The 23,049-nt window shown below is 38.0% G+C and overlaps 1 protein-coding gene across 1 annotated transcript; it reads left to right on the top strand.

The window, feature by feature from the left end:
- The first annotated feature begins 18,392 nt into the window (after positions 1-18,392).
- cst7 (cystatin f) lies at positions 18,393-22,176 on the top strand. Its single transcript, XM_079512749.1, has 4 exons — positions 18,393-18,500; positions 19,736-19,920; positions 20,547-20,663; positions 21,283-22,176. The coding sequence occupies exons 1-4, from the start codon at positions 18,455-18,457 to the stop codon at positions 21,361-21,363; spliced, it is 429 nt and encodes a 142-aa protein (XP_079368875.1). The 5' UTR covers positions 18,393-18,454; the 3' UTR covers positions 21,364-22,176.
- Positions 22,177-23,049: the final 873 nt, after the last annotated feature.

Raw genomic sequence — 23,049 nt, 5'->3', positions numbered from 1 at the left:
GGCTATAGCATGCACTCTACTTTCAATCATTGATTGATTGATTGATTTATTAACAGTTTGCTGAATTACAGTACATTTCAAGTACAAAAACTGTTAACTGTGAGTGGACGACACCATAAAGCATTACACTTGTTTACAATAGGGTCCACCATTTTCAATTCATCAAAACATTAAGAGACGTACGAATAGGCCTATACACAACTATATAGTCAAAACAGGAAATCATCATAGAGGAGGTAAAGGGGAAAGAAACATACAGTGAGGGGGAAAAGGGGTGGGTGGGGGATTCAGATTTTACGGGGGTTTTGAATTGCAGCCGTCCGTAGGTGCCCTTTGAGAGCTGGGAGTCAAGGGATTTGCATGTCTTAATGACTGTTGGTAGGGCGTTCCACATTTTGGTGACATAGGAATGAATTTAGACCCTTGTTTGTGCCAAATCTGGGTTGCACATGGTTTGTTGAACTCCCTCTGGTGTTGTGGACTTCATGGCATTAAGGAAGTATTTAGACAGGTACATGGGTATCTTGGTGGTGTAGCGAATCTTGTGGACCAGACCCATTGCAAGATGCTGTACTCTGTCGTCAACCCTAAGCCATTCCAGCCTGTCAAAGTGGGCAGGGGTGAGGTGGGTTCGGGGAGTGAGGCCAAGTAGTAGCCTGACCAGTTTGTTTTGAGAGGTCTGGAGCCTTGTTTTAAGGCCTACCAGGCTGAAATAGTATTATAGTAGTATACCTGCACTTATTATAATTAATTATTGTAGCTACAACAACGATGGGTATCACTGGTGGGTATCATGGTCATGTGATCAACTTTATATTCACATCACAAAGAAGTTTTTGTTCTTTCTTTTTAGGAATTCGAGACCTTGTTCATGCCTGAAGAAGGTCAGCATAGACCGAAAGCTTCCAAATAAATATATTGATTGTGCACAGATTTGAGTGTACGGAGCTTCCCTTTATTTTTTCTTCATTCTCCTTTTGTGACTCCAGCACCTTACTTAAGTTTTTTCCATAGATGAGCTGTGTTTTTTTTAAACATTTTTGTCAGGAAGAGGAAAACAGATTCTTTCGAGATGTGAATACAGGGAAGTCCTGAAGCGGCCAAGAGAGGTAACAGATCTGAGAGAAAGGGGAAGATTGTTCTCATGATCAAATGGAGCTTTGTAGTGGAATGACCTGCATCCAACATCAGAAAATATTCTTTAGGGAACAGTAAAATAGGGATGTTGTGTATGTCTAAGTGGAGATGGGGATGTACTGTATATGGTTCCATACGGTTTCAAATAAAGGATAGTTTAAAAAGGAATAGGTACCAGTTTAGTTGCCTTCTTGCCTTAGGCAAGAACAGTATGAGGTTAGAGTTTCATACAGTGTTGGAGGTGGTAGCACTTTGGTATGTCTACAAAGATAAAGAGCAAACTTGTCAGGTTCAACCAACCACATAATCCACAAAGGGCTTTGAGTGTACAGTGTACACAGCTATATTGCAACTAACTGGCTTTTTTTTGGCCCAGTTGCTTGCCAAAAAAAGATTTTGATAATAAAATAACATATATTATTTGATATAGAAGGATGGTTTTCCTGCTAGAACTGTCGCACCTCCCATGGTGTCCATGCGGACTGTGCATGGCAGGGCCGCCCGCTTCCCTGAGCCAGGCCTAAACCTGACCGCATACCAAAAAGTAAGTTTTGCTGCAGGGTCATCAGCTGGCGACCACCATTCATCGATGTTTCGCCACTTATCCAGAACATCTCCTGGTCGCGGGGAAATAAACAGGGACGTCTCCCTGACACCCCCTGCAGCGCAACTTATTTTGATGTTGTCCCCCCCCTGTCCCCCCCCCCCAAATCTTGTACTCTGTTCTTGGGTCACTTTGGGGTGCAACTGGGTCCACTTTTTGGGGTTCATCATCATCATCCCTTTCTTCCTCTTCTCTCCTTTCCTCCTGCCCTGCCTCTGCAACGTTGAGCCATGCATGGCACTGTGGTTATCTACCCGGCCTTGGATCCCATTTGATTGACCTACACTTTCCGGGGCAGTGCAAGGTTGCATGTGGCTACCACCACACTTCTTCTTTCCCATTGAAAAATGCATTTTCTTTGTGACACCCATGAATCGGAACTTCCAAGCCTAGAACTCGATTGATTGATTGTTCATAACATGCTCTGAAACCATGACCACCCATTGTCAGATGGTTGACTTGGTCTAGATTTTTGAGTGGGCCATGATCCAGGTTAGAAATGGTCGAGTACCAGTAGTTGAATAGGGCAGAAGTAGCATATTCTTTTGTTCTATATATCTTTTGTTCTATTGTGTGTAATTATTAGACATAATGGACATAATTTCTATAGATTTCTATACATGCTTTGTGTGCTGTTGTCTATAGTATGTACAAAATAAATCTATTCAGACTCATGTATAAACAAGACTCTTTAGAAATCTTTAGAGAACAGGGGCTTTCTTTTGTGTGTATTTGTGTGCTTATTGTACACTGTTTGTGCATGTTTTTGGTGTACACTTTCTGTTAATGTGTGACCCTCTCCTGCAGAGAGTGGGATGCTAGAACCGTCTCATGCCTTTTTGTCTCTATTGACAAAAGGCCCTCATTAGGATGTCATTGAATGGTAATGTCTGTCTGGCTGAGTGAGTGAGTGAGTGAGTGATCCTATGGAAAGAGGGTCTTTTCTTTTGTGTTATTATTGTGTACACTTTCTGTTAAAGTGTAACCATGGCATGCCTTTTTTGGCTCTATTGACAAAAGCAACTCATTTGGACTTGTGACGACTCAAAGCCATTGAATTGTAATGTCTGTCTGGCTGAGTGAGTGAGTGAGTGTGCGTGCGTGCGTGCATTAATTGCATGGACTGTTCCCCATGGATTCAGTCTGTCTGTCTGTGTGTGAGAGATGTAAAGGAGCCATAAGCCTTTGGAAGTAGGGTCTTTCTTTTGTGTTATTAGCAATAATAGCCAAGTACAGGTTTTTGTGTTCACTTTCTGTTACACTTTAACAGTCCCGTGCCTTTTTGTCTCTATTGACAAAAAAGCCACTCATTTGGACTTGTGACAACTCAAAGCCATTTAATTGTAATGGATAGGTCTGGCTGAGTGTGCGTGCTTGCGTGCGTGCATTGTAAGGACAGTTCCCCACTTTAGGGGCTCAGTCTGTCTGCCTGTGTCTCACTCGTAAAAACTTTGGGTACAGTGAGTGTGTGTGTGTGTGTGTGTGTGGGTGTGGGTGTGGGTGTGTGTGTGTGTGTGTGTGTGTGTGTGAGATGTAAAGGCCAATCTATAGAAAAAGGGGGCTTTCATTGTAATTCATGAACAAAAGCCTTTTGTTATGGATAGGTGACTGCTTAGAACTAATGGACTAATTACTTAATTAGATCTCTCTCTCTCTCTCTCTCTCTGTGAGCATGTGTTGCGTGCGTGCGTGCATGCATGTTTTAGGGTGGTTGGTTTATCCAATAACTTTAGAAATATAATATATATAATATAATATTATATATTTATTCCATGATTGGGCAACAGTGTTAAAACGGTGTTCACCCATAACTCTGAGACATCCTGTGACATAACAGCTGTAACTAGTACTAAAAGTAAAACATTTCGTAAAATACATGCCGGTATAGGGCATGCATGTTTAAAAGTATAATTGACATGATTATGGGCATGTCTTTTAGACCACTAGATTTTAGTTAAACAGAACTGTCAAACATTCATGTTTTGACAGACTGCAAATAATTACAGTAACTGATGGTCTGCTAACATTTACACATTTTAACCAAATACATGCGTACATGCGTACATACATTTACACATTTTAACCAAATACATGCGTACATGCGTACGTACATACATACGTGCATACGTACATACATACATGCATACATGCATACACGTGTATGCTATTATTATTATGCTTTTTGCATGATTTTATATGACTGGACATGACTATATTCTATAACAAGCACCAACATGATGTTTGTTACATTTATTCAGTACATAAGTCTAACCATTAATCACTGATACCATTTTTTCTTGTGTTTTAAAGTTACTAACGTATGTAGAAGTATGAAGAAAATGTGTTAGACACACTTTTAAAAATTATACGAAAGTATCAGTTCTACAATCTCCCAATGCATCACTATTCACTGCCATTGTTTTATAGAATGCGATGGCAAATTATATTGAATACACACCATACAATTGCAACACCTAGGTCATTCTGCATTATGATGTATTCTACAGCAATATGCATGAGCAGAGACCTCTAGTTCTCTAGTTTCTCAGCGACTTGCAAAAGTCACTGAGTCAAGTTTTTTAAAACTGTAGTGTTTATGATAAGTTTATGATATAAATATGCTCACGTAAACAAGTTGAATCATACAACTTGAATCATTATACAACTTGTAGTAGTTATCTTGTATGCTCTAATTAGCATCTTATGATGTATAACATCAGGTGTGTTTTTAACACATGTTGTAAGCCTATGCATACATGCAAATCTACAGTATCATATATATTTTATTCTTACATGTCCCCCGTAGTCCATACTCATACTCCATACACCATACAAACTTAGCTGTAACATTATTCCATGTCTTAATATCTGACAATGTTCATTTCAAATTAAATTAATTTGAAAAATCTATATCCATTATGACAAACCATTAGTATATATATATTTAGGCTATTGTATGATCTGTCAGTGGTCAGGGATGGATTAACCCAAGAATTATATGTGAACGGTGTGCAACACGGCCTACAGTAATTAGGCAACTACTGCTAGAAAAGCCATATGCTAGAAATGTTCTCACACTGAGTGATATATCCTAATGGTATTTGTAGTAGTGTTATGATTAGGCCTAATGATCCAATCCTTGTAGGTAGATCGGTAGCGAGACAAGTTTTATGCCTCCTGGTAAAAGTTATACTCCCATTGTAAAGAAACTGTGATACGCACTCATGCTATGGTAGAATATCAGCATGTGAATGCTCTTGCATAAGATGGTTAATTACTAAACTAGTGTTTTTCTAGGACATTACAGTAGACCTAACTAATTTCACTTGTAGAAATTCATGAAGAATAAGCCTATAGCCTTTTACTAAAGAACAGGCAATATTTTGAAATAAGGCCTCATTATGTCCATGGCAAGGCATATGACTCAACAAGTTACATTTAGACAGTTTATGCTCAAGAGACAATCTTATGATATGATTATGATATTGTGTCATAGGCACAGTAGGCATGGTGAATATTACCGGTTGTCTGTATCGTTGAACAGAGGTATTATACCTGCAAGTCTAGCATGACTACCAGTTATTCAATGCAACCTATTTTTTCCTCTAACTATAGTGTTTTTAGATGGATGCTAGTCCACATCCATGAACCTCTGCAAAAAACTTTACTCACAATACCTACAAAACCATTAAAAACATCTATACCATACACCCTACATTACGAGAATGCAAAACATGAAACAAAAACATGCAAATACAGAACAGAATGTTCTGTTACAGCCAGTGTAATATCAAAATAAATTGATACAGATCCTATACAGATCAAAGAAAAAACAAAAACTATACCTGCAATCAACACAATGGACCAATACCAGATCACCGAAACATAAGTTCATCACAAATGTATAGTGACACCTACAGTATCATCAATAAGGCACTAACATCAACACCATACAATACATCACAACACCGCAAAACACACGTAACATGAAACATGCAAAAATGCATACAAATAAAAAGTGCCATCTGACTGACTGATCAATAGTTCAAGTCAAAAGCCAATGCCTCCAATACACATCCATTAGCAAAAGGCATCGGTATCAAACATAATGTTTTGAATAGTATGATATAGGCTGCAAAGGCAGCAATATGTATGCATATATATATGCATTATAGCATAGAGGTCCATAATACAATCATATAATACACAAAAACAACTATTGCATATTATTCAGAACCAATACACACCACTACCCAACAGCATAAACACTGTACAACACCAATCAATATTAGCTGTACATCTACACATCATTACGACTAATGAAGTGCTCAACAGTCTAGTTCAACAGACACTTAATAACAAAGTATGTAAATATCTGAATACTTTGCCTTGGCAACGTAACTGTATATGATTTCTCATATAAAACTCAATTGAAACGAATTGACCGGACTATTTAATTATAGGTGAACACATTATGGTGAACACATTATGGTGCTGAAGTTAAGTAGATATTGTTGGTTATAGGTAATGATGAAGCCTTATGTCCAATAGGGGACGAAGAGGAGTAAGTAAGTAATAGGTAATGATGACTAGGGTAGATTGATTGCATGATATTTGATTGATTGACATTTGATAGTTCATAGACTATAGTCTAGACTACAGGGGTATAAGCTATGCTGCTATAGGCATACAAGGATGTATTTGCAGTATATTACAGTATATTTTCAATCCAAAAACTGTAGATAGGGTCTGCACACAAAACACACTGTTTTTGTGTTGACAACAACAACCCAACATACTAGTATATATGCAATAGTATCAAGCATATATATATATATATATATATATATATATATATATATATATATTTTCTTTTTTAAATAAAATACTCTGTACTGTGTATGTGTAGAATAATAAGATATGCTTGAACGGTTCAACTACGTGCTAATATATATATATTTTTTTTATAACCTCCTAGAAAAAACTGTATGGGGGCATATAAAACACATTAACATCAGTATGTCTGATGGTGCAGTGTGTAAATGTAACAAAGACCATTATAACAGGTTATGTACACTATGCTTATATATGGTAATATGTTTTTCCAAGAATTCAGAAACTACAGTTTAGAAAAACGTGTACACCTAAACCTTCACAAAAACGATATATAACTACTATGAGTGTATGATATTGTTGTTTGACAAGCAAGTATGTACATGATAATTTAGTTTACGCAGATATGCTAAGCATAACGACTGAATGTTACAATTATCCACCAATGGTGGTTGTTAGTTACAGAATATATCAATTCTTAGTTTCATGAGTTTCAGAATGGTATTTAGTCAAATTCCATGTAACGGTAAAAAGTTATGATCGTTGTCATGACAAAAACTGTGTATAATGATAAATTACTTATCTGATATACTGTACTGTACAAGTAGTACTGTATGTAGTACTATACCATAATATTGAAAAACATAGATATTTCAAATCCGTACACTACCGTACAATCCCTAACCCAGGCATATATTATCTACATCTAGACATCTACTCTATGTCTGCGCTATTCTATGACCCCATAAATGATTCTAAATGTTAGGCCTTCTTAAAGTAGTTTCATGTCCAGTGTATGCTACATGCTTAAATTATAAATTGTACACAATATTGTTCAAAATCATATATGTCTAATAATGAACAAATACTGATACATGTACATATAGAAACCTGCACTATTTTGCGATACATTTGTTTGAAAATGCTGTTGCATCTTGAATTGTGACATTGTAAATGTACATGTAAACAATGAATTGAATAATCAATGAGAGGGTGTGGTGTTTGGAGTCAGGTCCCTATTAAAAGGGTGGTCACAGAGCTGTAGGCCTACAGAGAAAAGACAGCTAGCCTTATTTGCACCAGATAAATTAGGAGATACTTCCTCATCAATTATTTCCTCTCAATTTTGTCATGGAGCCTATGGGTAAAGCACGTACCCCTAATGAATCAGTGGAACACCAACCGTTATTGCAGACTGAAACAACCGATGCAGATACAATTACAGTACCTAGGTACAGATCATACACCCCTCTCAAAGTATGGGGGTATAATCCGCCAGAGGACAGCTTTGCCTATACCCCTGATTTCGAAATATATGAAGAGAGAGCGGAGGACGATGTTATGACAGCGGACCCATGCTACATGAACATACCTGTATACAGGCCAAGAGATGATGAGGAGGACATGGTGGACTCTGATCTGGTGGACTTAATAATCGATACGGATGACGAGTACTATGACCAGAGAGATCCGTTAGATTTGACTACAAGCAAGAAAACTCCTGGACTTTCCGAAAATTCACTACCCATCACAATCCCATCCTCCCCAGCACCGAACTATGAAACACAGAACTATTCCAAACCACCGCCATCCCCTGCAGACTCTGGTGATGAGGATGCAACATCCATTCTAGTTGCATCCAAGGCCTGTATCTCGGAGTCTGCTTTACCTACAGTCAAAACGAATTGGCTGAAACACAAAACTAGCTGGATGAAACCCAAAACTAACTGGATGAACAGAATGGAGGACATTCTTCAGGTCCCCACATACGGAAGGGGTCGCATGAATGTTAAAGATATAAAGATTGCAAAAAAGTTATGGGATATCGAAAACGAACAGAAAAATAGAGATTCACATGAAGGGACATAGGGAATAATAGATATTAATGTAATAGACTTAGTGTAAAAACTACTAAAAGTCATTGATTTGTAAAATAATGAGGTAATATTGAACTGTGTACTACATGATTTAATATGGATATCTATGTCTATTAAATGTTTCTTGCTAAATAAAAAATATCAAATACATATTCTTCCTCTTTTTTTATTACGTGTTGTTACCCATGTTAAATTCTAGTTAGATTCTGACAATGTAATGCAGGTACTAACTTGGTAAGGCTATGTCACTGTGGGAGTGGACCTAAAAACGCAGAATGCATAATTTGTGCTATGACTAATATGACTATTGTGCATGTACAATTATCTACAATTGTCTATTAAAGTAACATTAGTACATTAATCTCTGTATCAGTGAATTAGTGTATTGGTTTTACACTACACATGTGTACTCAATGACTCAATGATTGCATACTAATAGTATTGAACTATTAAACTATTAAAACATGACTATTACTAACTATTACATGTAAATATTATAGGCCATGACATGTTTCTCGTGAAACAAAAACAATGATTCAATACTGATTTATACTATCACACAGTATGACCTCAAAGGTAATAACCATGAATAACAAAAGGAGTTATTCTTAGAAGGCTCCGCCTCTCTGAGACATGTTGTTAAATACTGCGGGGACAGGGCCCCAGCATGAGTGAGTAAGCCTAGACACGAGCTGTCCCAAAGAAAGAAAGAAAAAGAAAGAAAGAAAGAAAATATGTGCTCTACCGGTCTGAGCTATGAGGATGAGGATAGAAAAGTTTGGGCGTTATCGGACAGGCGGAAAATACGGTTGTCTTTTTTTCAGTTCAAGAATTATCCATATATTGAACTCTATACATTGGACTCAGGGGACAGTATCTTTGAAGACAGATTGCCTTACATACGAGTCTATGAATCTGAATTTGAGAGTTTGGTAAATGGTATTTTGGACTTCTGCAATTATCTGCAGTTGGAGCAGAAGCTAAACCCTGCCTATGTCAAACCATCTCGAAGGGTGCGCGTGGATGATACAATACCAGCTCGTAGTGATGATGAGGGCTTCATCGTTGACTGTTCTAGGTCAAAACTATGGCTGTTAGTGAGATACAAATCTCAATGCCATAATCTTTTGGAATTTCCTAAATCTATAATGGAGAAAGAAAAATACTTTCCAATCCAACTATCCGTTGGTTTGGACGATTTAGGTATTCTAAGGCATGTGTTAAGGGAAGGTACTGTTTTTTTCAAAGCAACAAAAGAGAGCCGAAAGATAGCTTTGATGGAAGAACGGATTAGAGGCTTCAATCGTGTAGATTCAGGGTATTCGGGGGATTGTCCTCGTGTAAAACAGAGGCGTGTGGATTGTCAAGCATGTCCTGGACCTAGAGTCCGTACAGGGATTTCATTTGGTGATTATATACCTAATAGGCATACTGGTATCGATCTCGCAAAACCTGCGGGAGCTACATTATTCTCAATGCCTGATGACAGCCTGGAAACTGACGCACCAACACCAAAATGATGCAGCTACTACGCCCACCCCTCCTACACTATAGGTAAAAAGACTCACTCCGCAACCTCTACCTTATACTCTGTGTATAATTGTGATATCACCATTCACCATGGAGGACTCTACTTTTTCAGTGTGCGAATCCAGCTCAAGTGGAGGAGACAAAGCTTGGTGGATGGACCCTTGGCGGGTTGTGTATGAGGCACCATCATGGTGGAATCCCACCAGTACTGGGGATACGGACGAAGACGCTGAATATGATGAGAGGGCATTTTGGGGTTATGATACGGGGGACGCTGAATTTGTTTGAGAGGGTAGGCCTATTATCCACAAATTCACCCGTTCCCCATGACACACCAACCACGACCACCACACCAGTGCTTTCGACGCCATCCCCAGTGAATTTTCCCCTGACTATGGATGAGACTGATGGGGTGATCAGCACAGTCTTTCTAAATATTATGAAAATACGAGTTGCTCAACTACTCGAAAAGGCTATAACTGAGCATATGAAAGAGGATTGCCATGGCTGTCAAATAGATCATACTAGTCAGGCCATACATTCATGTTTACGACCTACCCCTAGATATTACTTCTACAATCATTTTAAAGATTTAATTGAAAAACTATGGACTGTTGACTTTATACCGGGGATTATGAAGGTATTGAATACTAAAGGGAATGTAGTACCACTGTCAGTGTCAAGAATCCATCGACTATGCAAATCTTTTCTGCATGACCTGAAGGATGTACCCGATATATCACAAAAAATCAAAGACATAACTAATGGTCCGATGAATGATCCGATTGCATAGTTGTATATATTGGATGAATATATTGATGAATTCAATGTCTTGAATGTTTTTTTCTTTTTTGCAAAATTGTTTTTATTGTGATGTTATTGTTTTATTGTTGTGTTACACTGTATGTATTGTTTCACTTGTTTGTTGTGGACCCCAGGAAGAGTAGCTGATACTTCGGTGGCTGCTAATCCATGATCATCATGACAATGATACATATGAATAATAATAATGAATGCTGTGTTCATTCTTGAATATGTAATCAAAATAAATATGTAATCATAAAAATGTATATTTTGTTATCATTTTTACTACATACATGGTGTGCATACATAGAGTAGATGTCTAGATGTAGATAATATATACCTGTTCGTGTACATGCACAATAGTCATATTAGTCATAGCACAAATTTTGCATTCTGCGTTTTTAGGTCCACTCCCACAGTGACATAGCCTTACCAAGTTAGTACCTGCATTACATTGTCAGAATCTAACTAGAATTTAACATGGGTAACAACACGTAATAAAAAAAGAGGAAGAATATGTATTTGATATTTTTTATTTAGCAAGAAACATTTAATAGACATAGATATCCATATTAAATCATGTAGTACACAGTTCAATATTACCTCATTATTTTACAAATCAATGACTTTTAGTAGTTTTTACACTAAGTCTATTACATTAATATCTATTATTCCCTATGTCCCTTCATGTGAATCTCTATTTTTCTGTTCGTTTTCGATATCCCATAACTTTTTTGCAATCTTTATATCTTTAACATTCATGCGACCCCTTCCGTATGTGGGGACCTGAAGAATGTCCTCCATTCTGTTCATCCAGTTAGTTTTGGGTTTCATCCAGCTAGTTTTGTGTTTCAGCCAATTCGTTTTGACTGTAGGTAAAGCAGACTCCGAGATACAGGCCTTGGATGCAACTAGAATGGATGTTGCATCCTCATCACCAGAGTCTGCAGGGGATGGCGGTGGTTTGGAATAGTTCTGTGTTTCATAGTTCGGTGCTGGGGAGGATGGGATTGTGATGGGTAGTGAATTTTCGGAAAGTCCAGGAGTTTTCTTGCTTGTAGTCAAATCTAACGGATCTCTCTGGTCATAGTACTCGTCATCCGTATCGATTATTAAGTCCACCAGATCAGAGTCCACCATGTCCTCCTCATCATCTCTTGGCCTGTATACAGGTATGTTCATGTAGCATGGGTCCGCTGTCATAACATCGTCCTCCGCTCTCTCTTCATATATTTCGAAATCAGGGGTATAGGCAAAGCTGTCCTCTGGCGGATTATACCCCCATACTTTGAGAGGGGTGTATGATCTGTACCTAGGTACTGTAATTGTATCTGCATCGGTTGTTTCAGTCTGCAATAACGGTTGGTGTTCCACTGATTCATTAGGGGTACGTGCTTTACCCATAGGCTCCATGACAAAATTGAGAGGAAATAATTGATGAGGAAGTATCTCCTAATTTATCTGGTGCAAATAAGGCTAGCTGTCTTTTCTCTGTAGGCCTACAGCTCTGTGACCACCCTTTTAATAGGGACCTGACTCCAAACACCACACCCTCTCATTGATTATTCAATTCATTGTTTACATGTACATTTACAATGTCACAATTCAAGATGCAACAGCATTTTCAAACAAATGTATCGCAAAATAGTGCAGGTTTCTATATGTACATGTATCAGTATTTGTTCATTATTAGACATATATGATTTTGAACAATATTGTGTACAATTTATAATTTAAGCATGTAGCATACACTGGACATGAAACTACTTTAAGAAGGCCTAACATTTAGAATCATTTATGGGGTCATAGAATAGCGCAGACATAGAGTAGATGTCTAGATGTAGATAATATATGCCTGGGTTAGGGATTGTACGGTAGTGTACGGATTTGAAATATCTATGTTTTTCAATATTATGGTATAGTACTACATACAGTACTACTTGTACAGTACAGTATATCAGATAAGTAATTTATCATTATACACAGTTTTTGTCATGACAACGATCATAACTTTTTACCGTTACATGGAATTTGACTAAATACCATTCTGAAACTCATGAAACTAAGAATTGATATATTCTGTAACTAACAACCACCATTGGTGGATAATTGTAACATTCAGTCGTTATGCTTAGCATATCTGCGTAAACTAAATTATCATGTACATACTTGCTTGTCAAACAACAATATCATACACTCATAGTAGTTATATATCGTTTTTGTGAAGGTTTAGGTGTACACGTTTTTCTAAACTGTAGTTTCTGAATTCTTGGAAAAACATATTACCATATATAAGCATAGTGTACATAACCTGTTATAATGGTCTTTGTTACATTTACACACTGCACCATCAGACATACTGATGTTAATGTGTTTTATATGCCCCATACAGTTTTTTCTAGGAGGTTATAAAAAAAAATATATATATTAGCACGTAGTTGAACCGTTCAAGCATATCTTATTATTCTACACATACACAGTACAGAGTATTTTATTTAAAAAAATAAATATATATATATATATATATATATATATATATATATATGCTTGATACTATTGCATATATACTAGTATGTTGGGTTGTTGTTGTCAACACAAAAACAGTGTGTTTTGTGTGCAGACCCTATCTACAGTTTTTGGATTGAAAATATACTGTAATATACTGCAAATACATCCTTGTATGCCTATAGCAGCATAGCTTATACCCCTGTAGTCTAGACTATAGTCTATGAACTATCAAATGTCAATCAATCAAATATCATGCAATCAATCTACCCTAGTCATCATTACCTATTACTTACTTACTCCTCTTCGTCCCCTATTGGACATAAGGCTTCATCATTACCTATAACCAACAATATCTACTTAACTTCAGCACCATAATGTGTTCACCATAATGTGTTCACCTATAATTAAATAGTCCGGTCAATTCGTTTCAATTGAGTTTTATATGAGAAATCATATACAGTTACGTTGCCAAGGCAAAGTATTCAGATATTTACATACTTTGTTATTAAGTGTCTGTTGAACTAGACTGTTGAGCACTTCATTAGTCGTAATGATGTGTAGATGTACAGCTAATATTGATTGGTGTTGTACAGTGTTTATGCTGTTGGGTAGTGGTGTGTATTGGTTCTGAATAATATGCAATAGTTGTTTTTGTGTATTATATGATTGTATTATGGACCTCTATGCTATAATGCATATATATATGCATACATATTGCTGCCTTTGCAGCCTATATCATACTATTCAAAACATTATGTTTGATACCGATGCCTTTTGCTAATGGATGTGTATTGGAGGCATTGGCTTTTGACTTGAACTATTGATCAGTCAGTCAGATGGCACTTTTTATTTGTATGCATTTTTGCATGTTTCATGTTACGTGTGTTTTGCGGTGTTGTGATGTATTGTATGGTGTTGATGTTAGTGCCTTATTGATGATACTGTAGGTGTCACTATACATTTGTGATGAACTTATGTTTCGGTGATCTGGTATTGGTCCATTGTGTTGATTGCAGGTATAGTTTTTGTTTTTTCTTTGATCTGTATAGGATCTGTATCAATTTATTTTGATATTACACTGGCTGTAACAGAACATTCTGTTCTGTATTTGCATGTTTTTGTTTCATGTTTTGCATTCTCGTAATGTAGGGTGTATGGTATAGATGTTTTTAATGGTTTTGTAGGTATTGTGAGTAAAGTTTTTTGCAGAGGTTCATGGATGTGGACTAGCATCCATCTAAAAACACTATAGTTAGAGGAAAAAATAGGTTGCATTGAATAACTGGTAGTCATGCTAGACTTGCAGGTATAATACCTCTGTTCAACGATACAGACAACCGGTAATATTCACCATGCCTACTGTGCCTATGACACAATATCATAATCATATCATAAGATTGTCTCTTGAGCATAAACTGTCTAAATGTAACTTGTTGAGTCATATGCCTTGCCATGGACATAATGAGGCCTTATTTCAAAATATTGCCTGTTCTTTAGTAAAAGGCTATAGGCTTATTCTTCATGAATTTCTACAAGTGAAATTAGTTAGGTCTACTGTAATGTCCTAGAAAAACACTAGTTTAGTAATTAACCATCTTATGCAAGAGCATTCACATGCTGATATTCTACCATAGCATGAGTGCGTATCACAGTTTCTTTACAATGGGAGTATAACTTTTACCAGGAGGCATAAAACTTGTCTCGCTACCGATCTACCTACAAGGATTGGATCATTAGGCCTAATCATAACACTACTACAAATACCATTAGGATATATCACTCAGTGTGAGAACATTTCTAGCATATGGCTTTTCTAGCAGTAGTTGCCTAATTACTGTAGGCCGTGTTGCACACCGTTCACATATAATTCTTGGGTTAATCCATCCCTGACCACTGACAGATCATACAATAGCCTAAATATATATATACTAATGGTTTGTCATAATGGATATAGATTTTTCAAATTAATTTAATTTGAAATGAACATTGTCAGATATTAAGACATGGAATAATGTTACAGCTAAGTTTGTATGGTGTATGGAGTATGAGTATGGACTACGGGGGACATGTAAGAATAAAATATATATGATACTGTAGATTTGCATGTATGCATAGGCTTACAACATGTGTTAAAAACACACCTGATGTTATACATCATAAGATGCTAATTAGAGCATACAAGATAACTACTACAAGTTGTATAATGATTCAAGTTGTATGATTCAACTTGTTTACGTGAGCATATTTATATCATAAACTTATCATAAACACTACAGTTTTAAAAAACTTGACTCAGTGACTTTTGCAAGTCGCTGAGAAACTAGAGAACTAGAGGTCTCTGCTCATGCATATTGCTGTAGAATACATCATAATGCAGAATGACCTAGGTGTTGCAATTGTATGGTGTGTATTCAATATAATTTGCCATCGCATTCTATAAAACAATGGCAGTGAATAGTGATGCATTGGGAGATTGTAGAACTGATACTTTCGTATAATTTTTAAAAGTGTGTCTAACACATTTTCTTCATACTTCTACATACGTTAGTAACTTTAAAACACAAGAAAAAATGGTATCAGTGATTAATGGTTAGACTTATGTACTGAATAAATGTAACAAACATCATGTTGGTGCTTGTTATAGAATATAGTCATGTCCAGTCATATAAAATCATGCAAAAAGCATAATAATAATAGCATACACGTGTATGCATGTATGCATGTATGTATGTACGTATGCACGTATGTATGTACGTACGCATGTACGCATGTATTTGGTTAAAATGTGTAAATGTATGTACGCATGTACGCATGTATTTGGTTAAAATGTGTAAATGTTAGCAGACCATCAGTTACTGTAATTATTTGCAGTCTGTCAAAACATGAATGTTTGACAGTTCTGTTTAACTAAAATCTAGTGGTCTAAAAGACATGCCCATAATCATGTCAATTATACTTTTAAACATGCATGCCCTATACCGGCATGTATTTTACGAAATGTTTTACTTTTAGTACTAGTTACAGCTGTTATGTCACAGGATGTCTCAGAGTTATGGGTGAACACCGTTTTAACACTGTTGCCCAATCATGGAATAAATATATAATATTATATTATATATATTATATTTCTAAAGTTATTGGATAAACCAACCACCCTAAAACATGCATGCACGCACGCACGCAACACATGCTCACAGAGAGAGAGAGAGAGAGAGAGAGATCTAATTAAGTAATTAGTCCATTAGTTCTAAGCAGTCACCTATCCATAACAAAAGGCTTTTGTTCATGAATTACAATGAAAGCCCCCTTTTTCTATAGATTGGCCTTTACATCTCACACACACACACACACACACACACACACACACCCACACCCACACCCACACACACACACACACACACACTCACTGTACCCAAAGTTTTTACGAGTGAGACACAGGCAGACAGACTGAGCCCCTAAAGTGGGGAACTGTCCTTACAATGCACGCACGCAAGCACGCACACTCAGCCAGACCTATCCATTACAATTAAATGGCTTTGAGTTGTCACAAGTCCAAATGAGTGGCTTTTTTGTCAATAGAGACAAAAAGGCACGGGACTGTTAAAGTGTAACAGAAAGTGAACACAAAAACCTGTACTTGGCTATTATTGCTAATAACACAAAAGAAAGACCCTACTTCCAAAGGCTTATGGCTCCTTTACATCTCTCACACACAGACAGACAGACTGAATCCATGGGGAACAGTCCATGCAATTAATGCACGCACGCACGCACACTCACTCACTCACTCAGCCAGACAGACATTACAATTCAATGGCTTTGAGTCGTCACAAGTCCAAATGAGTTGCTTTTGTCAATAGAGCCAAAAAAGGCATGCCATGGTTACACTTTAACAGAAAGTGTACACAATAATAACACAAAAGAAAAGACCCTCTTTCCATAGGATCACTCACTCACTCACTCACTCAGCCAGACAGACATTACCATTCAATGACATCCTAATGAGGGCCTTTTGTCAATAGAGACAAAAAGGCATGAGACGGTTCTAGCATCCCACTCTCTGCAGGAGAGGGTCACACATTAACAGAAAGTGTACACCAAAAACATGCACAAACAGTGTACAATAAGCACACAAATACACACAAAAGAAAGCCCCTGTTCTCTAAAGATTTCTAAAGAGTCTTGTTTATACATGAGTCTGAATAGATTTATTTTGTACATACTATAGACAACAGCACACAAAGCATGTATAGAAATCTATAGAAATTATGTCCATTATGTCTAATAATTACACACAATAGAACAAAAGATATATAGAACAAAAGAATATGCTACTTCTGCCCTATTCAACTACTAGTACCACTTATTGTGTGGATTACATCTTTGTTTATTTTGTACACTAACATGAACAAATGAGTTGTACACAAACCCATGTAAGAAAACATGGTGTTGAAGCGCTGGGGTCAGAACAGAACTTGTCCACACAGTTCATTTAACTCAGAGAGTGTACACATGGAATCAAATGGGTCCATTTGATTCCATTCTCTGGGTTGATTCCAACTCTCTTTGAGTTACAAAAGTACAATTTACAATTTACAATTTAGGCATTTAGCAGACGCTCTTAATCCAGAGCGACTTACAATAGGCAAGAACAAAAAGCATGGGAATACATCACATATGTAACAAAATGCATTTATCGCGAAACATGCGTAAGCTAAGACCGTGACTAGAACATATCTATATAATGACACTATACATATAAACTATAACTAGAACATATCTATATAATGACACTATACATATAAACTACACATATGTGCTATACTATGCTGTAAGTAACTCAAAGAGAGTTGGGGGTGGTGGGGGGGGGGGGGGGGGCAGGATGCTGTGAGCTGTGGTCAAAGTGTTGAGTTGATACAGGAAGCCAGCGTGTGCTATTGAGACACGCACACACACACAGCACGCACGTACGCACGCACGCACGCACGCACGCACGCACGCACGCACGCACGCACGCACGCACGCACACATAAGGGGAGAGAGAGAAACTGACAGAGAAAGAAGGAAATAAAGAACATAAGAAATATAACAAGAGACAGACAGACAGAGATTCATACAGGCAGGCAGGCAGGCAGGCAGGCAGGCAGACAGACAGACCATCATGACGGGACATGTGCTGCCATTCACCTCTCTGCTAGTCTTCCTGGGTAAGAGAGTTACCATGGAAATACATCTATTTTATTGTCGTTTTTAGACAATAATCTGTTGGATTATTGTTGCCATGGAAACAGAAGAAGAATGTTCTTGTTCCATGTTTGTACCATTGTTAGTGAAATATCTGTTCTATTATTGTTAGACTGTATCCTTTATTGTGGGGCAATATGGGCTTGAAGGAGGATTTCGTACTGTAGCTGTTGGGCAGAAACCTCTTATCTCCATATTTTAACTTTTCATGGTTGTGTAATTTGTACATTAATGCCCTATTTTGTCCTACTCAGAAAAGTTGCCACAGAAAAGTTGCAAAAAATAGCAGATCTACAAGCTCAAACCGTGTCACAATCGGACCCGGTTTGAGCTAGTAGATCTGTTGTTTTTTAATCTGAATCCAGAAAAGTAACAGTTTTGGACAGTTTGGAGTGCAAGGAAGATGGAATCGTTTGAATGTTATATTTTACATCACCATCTTACATTGGGATAACTTTTCTTGCTGTGAATTTGAAATATTAGGCTATATTGTCGTCGTCAGGCAGAAACCTTGTATATTATTCATGATTCATCTCTTTGTTTTATTTTCATAAATGAATGCCCTATTTTATGCTTCGTCGTATGACTCTCAACACATCACGATGCGACAAGTTGAGAGATGCCCAAAATAGGCACGCCAGGTTGAAAGGTTAAAGTTCCATTATCTTATTGTCTTTAGTGACTTAACTATTACTTTATCCAGTCCATAAGGTAGAGTATGTTATTAATACAAACGCCCAACGTAACAATGAGGTGGTTGTATTTTATCTCCCCTGCTATTCTACTGAAACTTTAGATCCTGTGTCTACGTTTGACGCAACCTTTGACACGATCCCGTTTCTGGTTTGACAAAAATCTTGACCTGAAGCTCAAAATTGACCTCCCCTATGCCTGCAGGCTCTTTAAAGCCTATTTTATTACGATTTTTGTAGAGACCACAACATAGAGGAGCGGCAGTGGCCTGTGTTATCCTTTTAGCAATATTATATAACTAACTATACAATCAATCTACTAAACTATTATCATTCTTTTATTATATTTTTGCACTCACTTATAGGACATGGTATTTTCATAATGTGTTATATGATTGGATTAAATGCCGTAATGAGACTGTAAGGTTTTCAAGGTTTGCAATGTTTAGTGTTTTGTCCTGGTCCTGTCAATCAATCAATCAATCAATCAATCAATCAATCACCAGGGTGTTTGTCGGCGTTGGGGGAGGTCCAACAGAAGGGTCAAGCAGTGCCCGGGTTTCCTTACAACATCAGCACGAATGACACGGGTCTGCACAACGCCATCCTGACTGGCACCTACTCCTTCAACAACCAATCCAACGACATCTTCCTCTTCAAACCCTCTGCCATTGGTGGAGCCCAGAGACAGGTGGGTGAGAGGAGGTCACAGATGGTCCCGTCATGCCTCTGCTTTTAATGTCCCCTTAGGCAGTGGTGGAAAGTAACTAAGTACATTTTTTTAAGTTAAGTACTGTACTTAAGTACAATTTCCTTTACTTTAGTTACTTTGTACATTTGGATTATTATTATTACAAAACATACAGTAACCACTTCAGCCCTTATCTGTCTTGACGTGGCTTGTTGCTTGCCGGTCTGCCGACTTGGAGATCGAGGATCGATTCCAGATCGGTGCGGGTTAGGGTTAGGCCGCACGTCCGAAACAGTCGAGAAATGACAGTTACCATGTGAGGGTCCTCGGGGGGTCCGAGTGGGGGTCCCCGGTGGTCCCCGGAACATCCAATGGCCCAGGGCTCATACTGTAGTGTACTCTGTGCCACATTAGTCTGTGCTGTACTGGCCACTTTAGGTGTTGCAGCTTTCCATGCTCAGACATAGGTACAGACACAGAGACATACATATGGACGGACATAGCTCCGTAATGGAGCGGAGGCACCGCTCAAAAATTACACAGCTTTTACAAATCGAAGCATAAAACAGAAATAAAAGTACAATGTTTTTCAGTTTATTAGAACTAGCTCATGCTCTGTATTGCAGATCATTAAAGGAATCCGCTACCTGGTGGACTTGGAGATCTCCAGAACCGTCTGCAGTAAAAGACAGGAGAACCAGGATCTGTCCAACTGCCACTTTCAACAAGGACGCTTCCACCAGGTAACCAACTCAGCCTGGCATGGTGTGTGTGTGTGTGTGTGTGTGTGTGTGCAGTGGTGGAAAGTAACTAAGTACATGTATGTATAAGTAAAATTTTTAGGTATTTGTACTTTACTTGAGTATTTCCAATTTCCAATACTTTTTACTTCTACTCCTGCAGATTTTGATTATTACAAAACATACATTAATCACTTCCTACATTTGAAAACAGGACATTCTGCATAATGAGTACTTTCTACTTTTGGTACCTTGACTACATTTTGATGCCATTTACTTTTGTACTTTACGCAAGTACATTTTGAATTCCTACATTGCAGCCTGCACCTTTGACCCTACTCAGGGAGGGATTAACCCCCACCATGGCCCCTGGGCCGAGAATGTTTGCAGGGCCCCCATAGCGTACGTGCGTGCGGCATTTTTGTGTTTTTATCATCCTTTTGACCTAAATTTAACAAAATCAATGGCCAATGAAGGGCCCCAGGGCCAGGAGCCCTTTTCAGGGCATCAAACTACCGCGCGGTCCAATTTCCCCGAAGGACCCCTGGGCCACGGCCCCACTGGCCCAATCGCTAAATTGTCCCTGACCCTACTAGCCTAACCTGTTTTGTTTCCCATGCAGACTTTGCAGTGTCACTTCGAGGTGTGGTCCATCCCCTGGCAGCACGTCATGAAGACCACCTTCTTCATCTGTCTCCCCTGATGGATGATCTTAAAGATTTATGGTTGGCTTTACCGCCTGGTCCTTCATCATTAAAAATGAGCTATCAAGATATATTAATATTCCCATCAAAATGGTTAAATTTAACCATCACTGCCTTCAAACCTGGTTTAAACATGCTGTTCTCAATGCTCATCATACTGCCTTCAAACCTTATAGGTTAGGGCTGACGACAGAGTACAGCATCTTGCAATGGGTCTTGTCCACAAGATTCGCTACACCACCAAGATACCCCTGTACCTGTATACCGTATTGTTTTCCGAATAGTCTAGTCCCTCATTATAATGTGACCCGTTTTTTGGGAGATATTTACATTGGAAAAAATCTTATATTCAGGCCAATAGGGTACTTCCTTAATGTCAGTTCACACCCACAACACCAGAGGGAGTTCATCAGACCATGTGCAACCCAGATTCGGCACAAACAAGGGACTGAATTAATTTCGCTCCTATGCCAACAAAATGTGGAACGCCCTACCAACAGTCGTTAAGACATGTGAATCCCATGACTCCTTCAAAACCACTCTCAAAGGGCACCTATACAGACGGCTATGATTCAAAACTGTCCCCCTAAAATCTGAATCCCCCTACCCCCTTACTGTATGTTTCTTTTCCCTTTTTACCTCTTTACATGATTTCCTGTTTTTTATATAGAAGTGTATATTTGTACGTCTCTAAATGTTCTGATGAATTGAAACCAACAGTGGACCCTGTTGTAAACAAGTGTAATGCTTTATCAGTGTGTCGTCCACACAGTAACAGTCTTTCTATCGAGTTGTGCTTTCATGTGAAATGTACCCATTCTGCAAACTGTTAATAAATACTTCAATCAAATCAAGCAATCAAACCTGGTCTAAACATGTTGTTCTCAATGTCTTAAAACCTGGTCTAAACATGCTGTTCTCAATGCATTTTCTGACATGATTTACATCAGGGGTCTTCAACAGGGGGTCCGGGACCCCCAAGGGTCAATAACAGTTTTATTTTTTTATTTTTTACATTAATCATTAATTATATAGCAGCGCTTTTCTGAGGAGAACATTATCCGAAAGTACAAGCGAGGCGTTGTGAGCTTGTAGCCGGCTATTTTCAGCAAAGAGATTTGGTGTAGTGGGAAAAAGAGCAGACCAAGTACAGAGTCAAGTTTACTAAATACTGAGGGTTCAATGTGGTTAAAAGTCTGAAAATAGACATTAACATGAATCCAACATACACTGATGATAGTTGCTGATGAGATAATATATATGAAAACGTTTAATCTGCAACACAATAGAGCGTCGCAGTCCCACCCCTTTCATGACGATGAAGACAATTTCCAATTCATTTTTCCCATAGATGTTTCATACAGTATTTATTTAAAGACCTGTAAGCCTCGGTCAAAGCCAACTCGGATCGTGACAACTCATGACAACAAATAATTAGAAAAAAGAAAAACAACAAAAAAGTGTCGTATTCTGCCCTTTTTCTTCTTCTTTCTAATTATTTGTTCGGCCCAAAAGATTGTGTTTGTTGTTACTTTATGAAACGTCTATGGGAAAAATGAATTGGAAATTGTCTTCCGGGCCACTCGCCGGGGGCTGGACTGCGATGCTCTATTGTAGCTATACAATATGTAGTGGGGGGTCCCTGCTTCATCTCTGTCTCTCAGATAAGGGGGTCCTTGGCCTGA

Source organism: Electrona antarctica (genome assembly GCF_951216825.1).
Source record: "Electrona antarctica genome assembly, chromosome: 10".
Taxonomy (NCBI): Eukaryota; Metazoa; Chordata; class Actinopteri; order Myctophiformes; family Myctophidae; genus Electrona; species Electrona antarctica.
This window is presented reverse-complemented; position numbering and strand designations above follow the sequence as displayed.

Bases quoted from the DNA above. Each gene is read 5' to 3' on its own strand.
- cst7 (XM_079512749.1), top strand. From the start codon at position 18,455: ATGACGGGACATGTGCTGCCATTCACCTCTCTGCTAGTCTTCCTGG. The intron at 18,501-19,735 runs GTAAGAGAGTTA...ATCAATCACCAG, and splicing joins CTCTCTGCTAGTCTTCCTGG to GGTGTTTGTCGGCGTTGGGG. The intron at 19,921-20,546 runs GTGGGTGAGAGG...TCTGTATTGCAG, and splicing joins TTGGTGGAGCCCAGAGACAG to ATCATTAAAGGAATCCGCTA.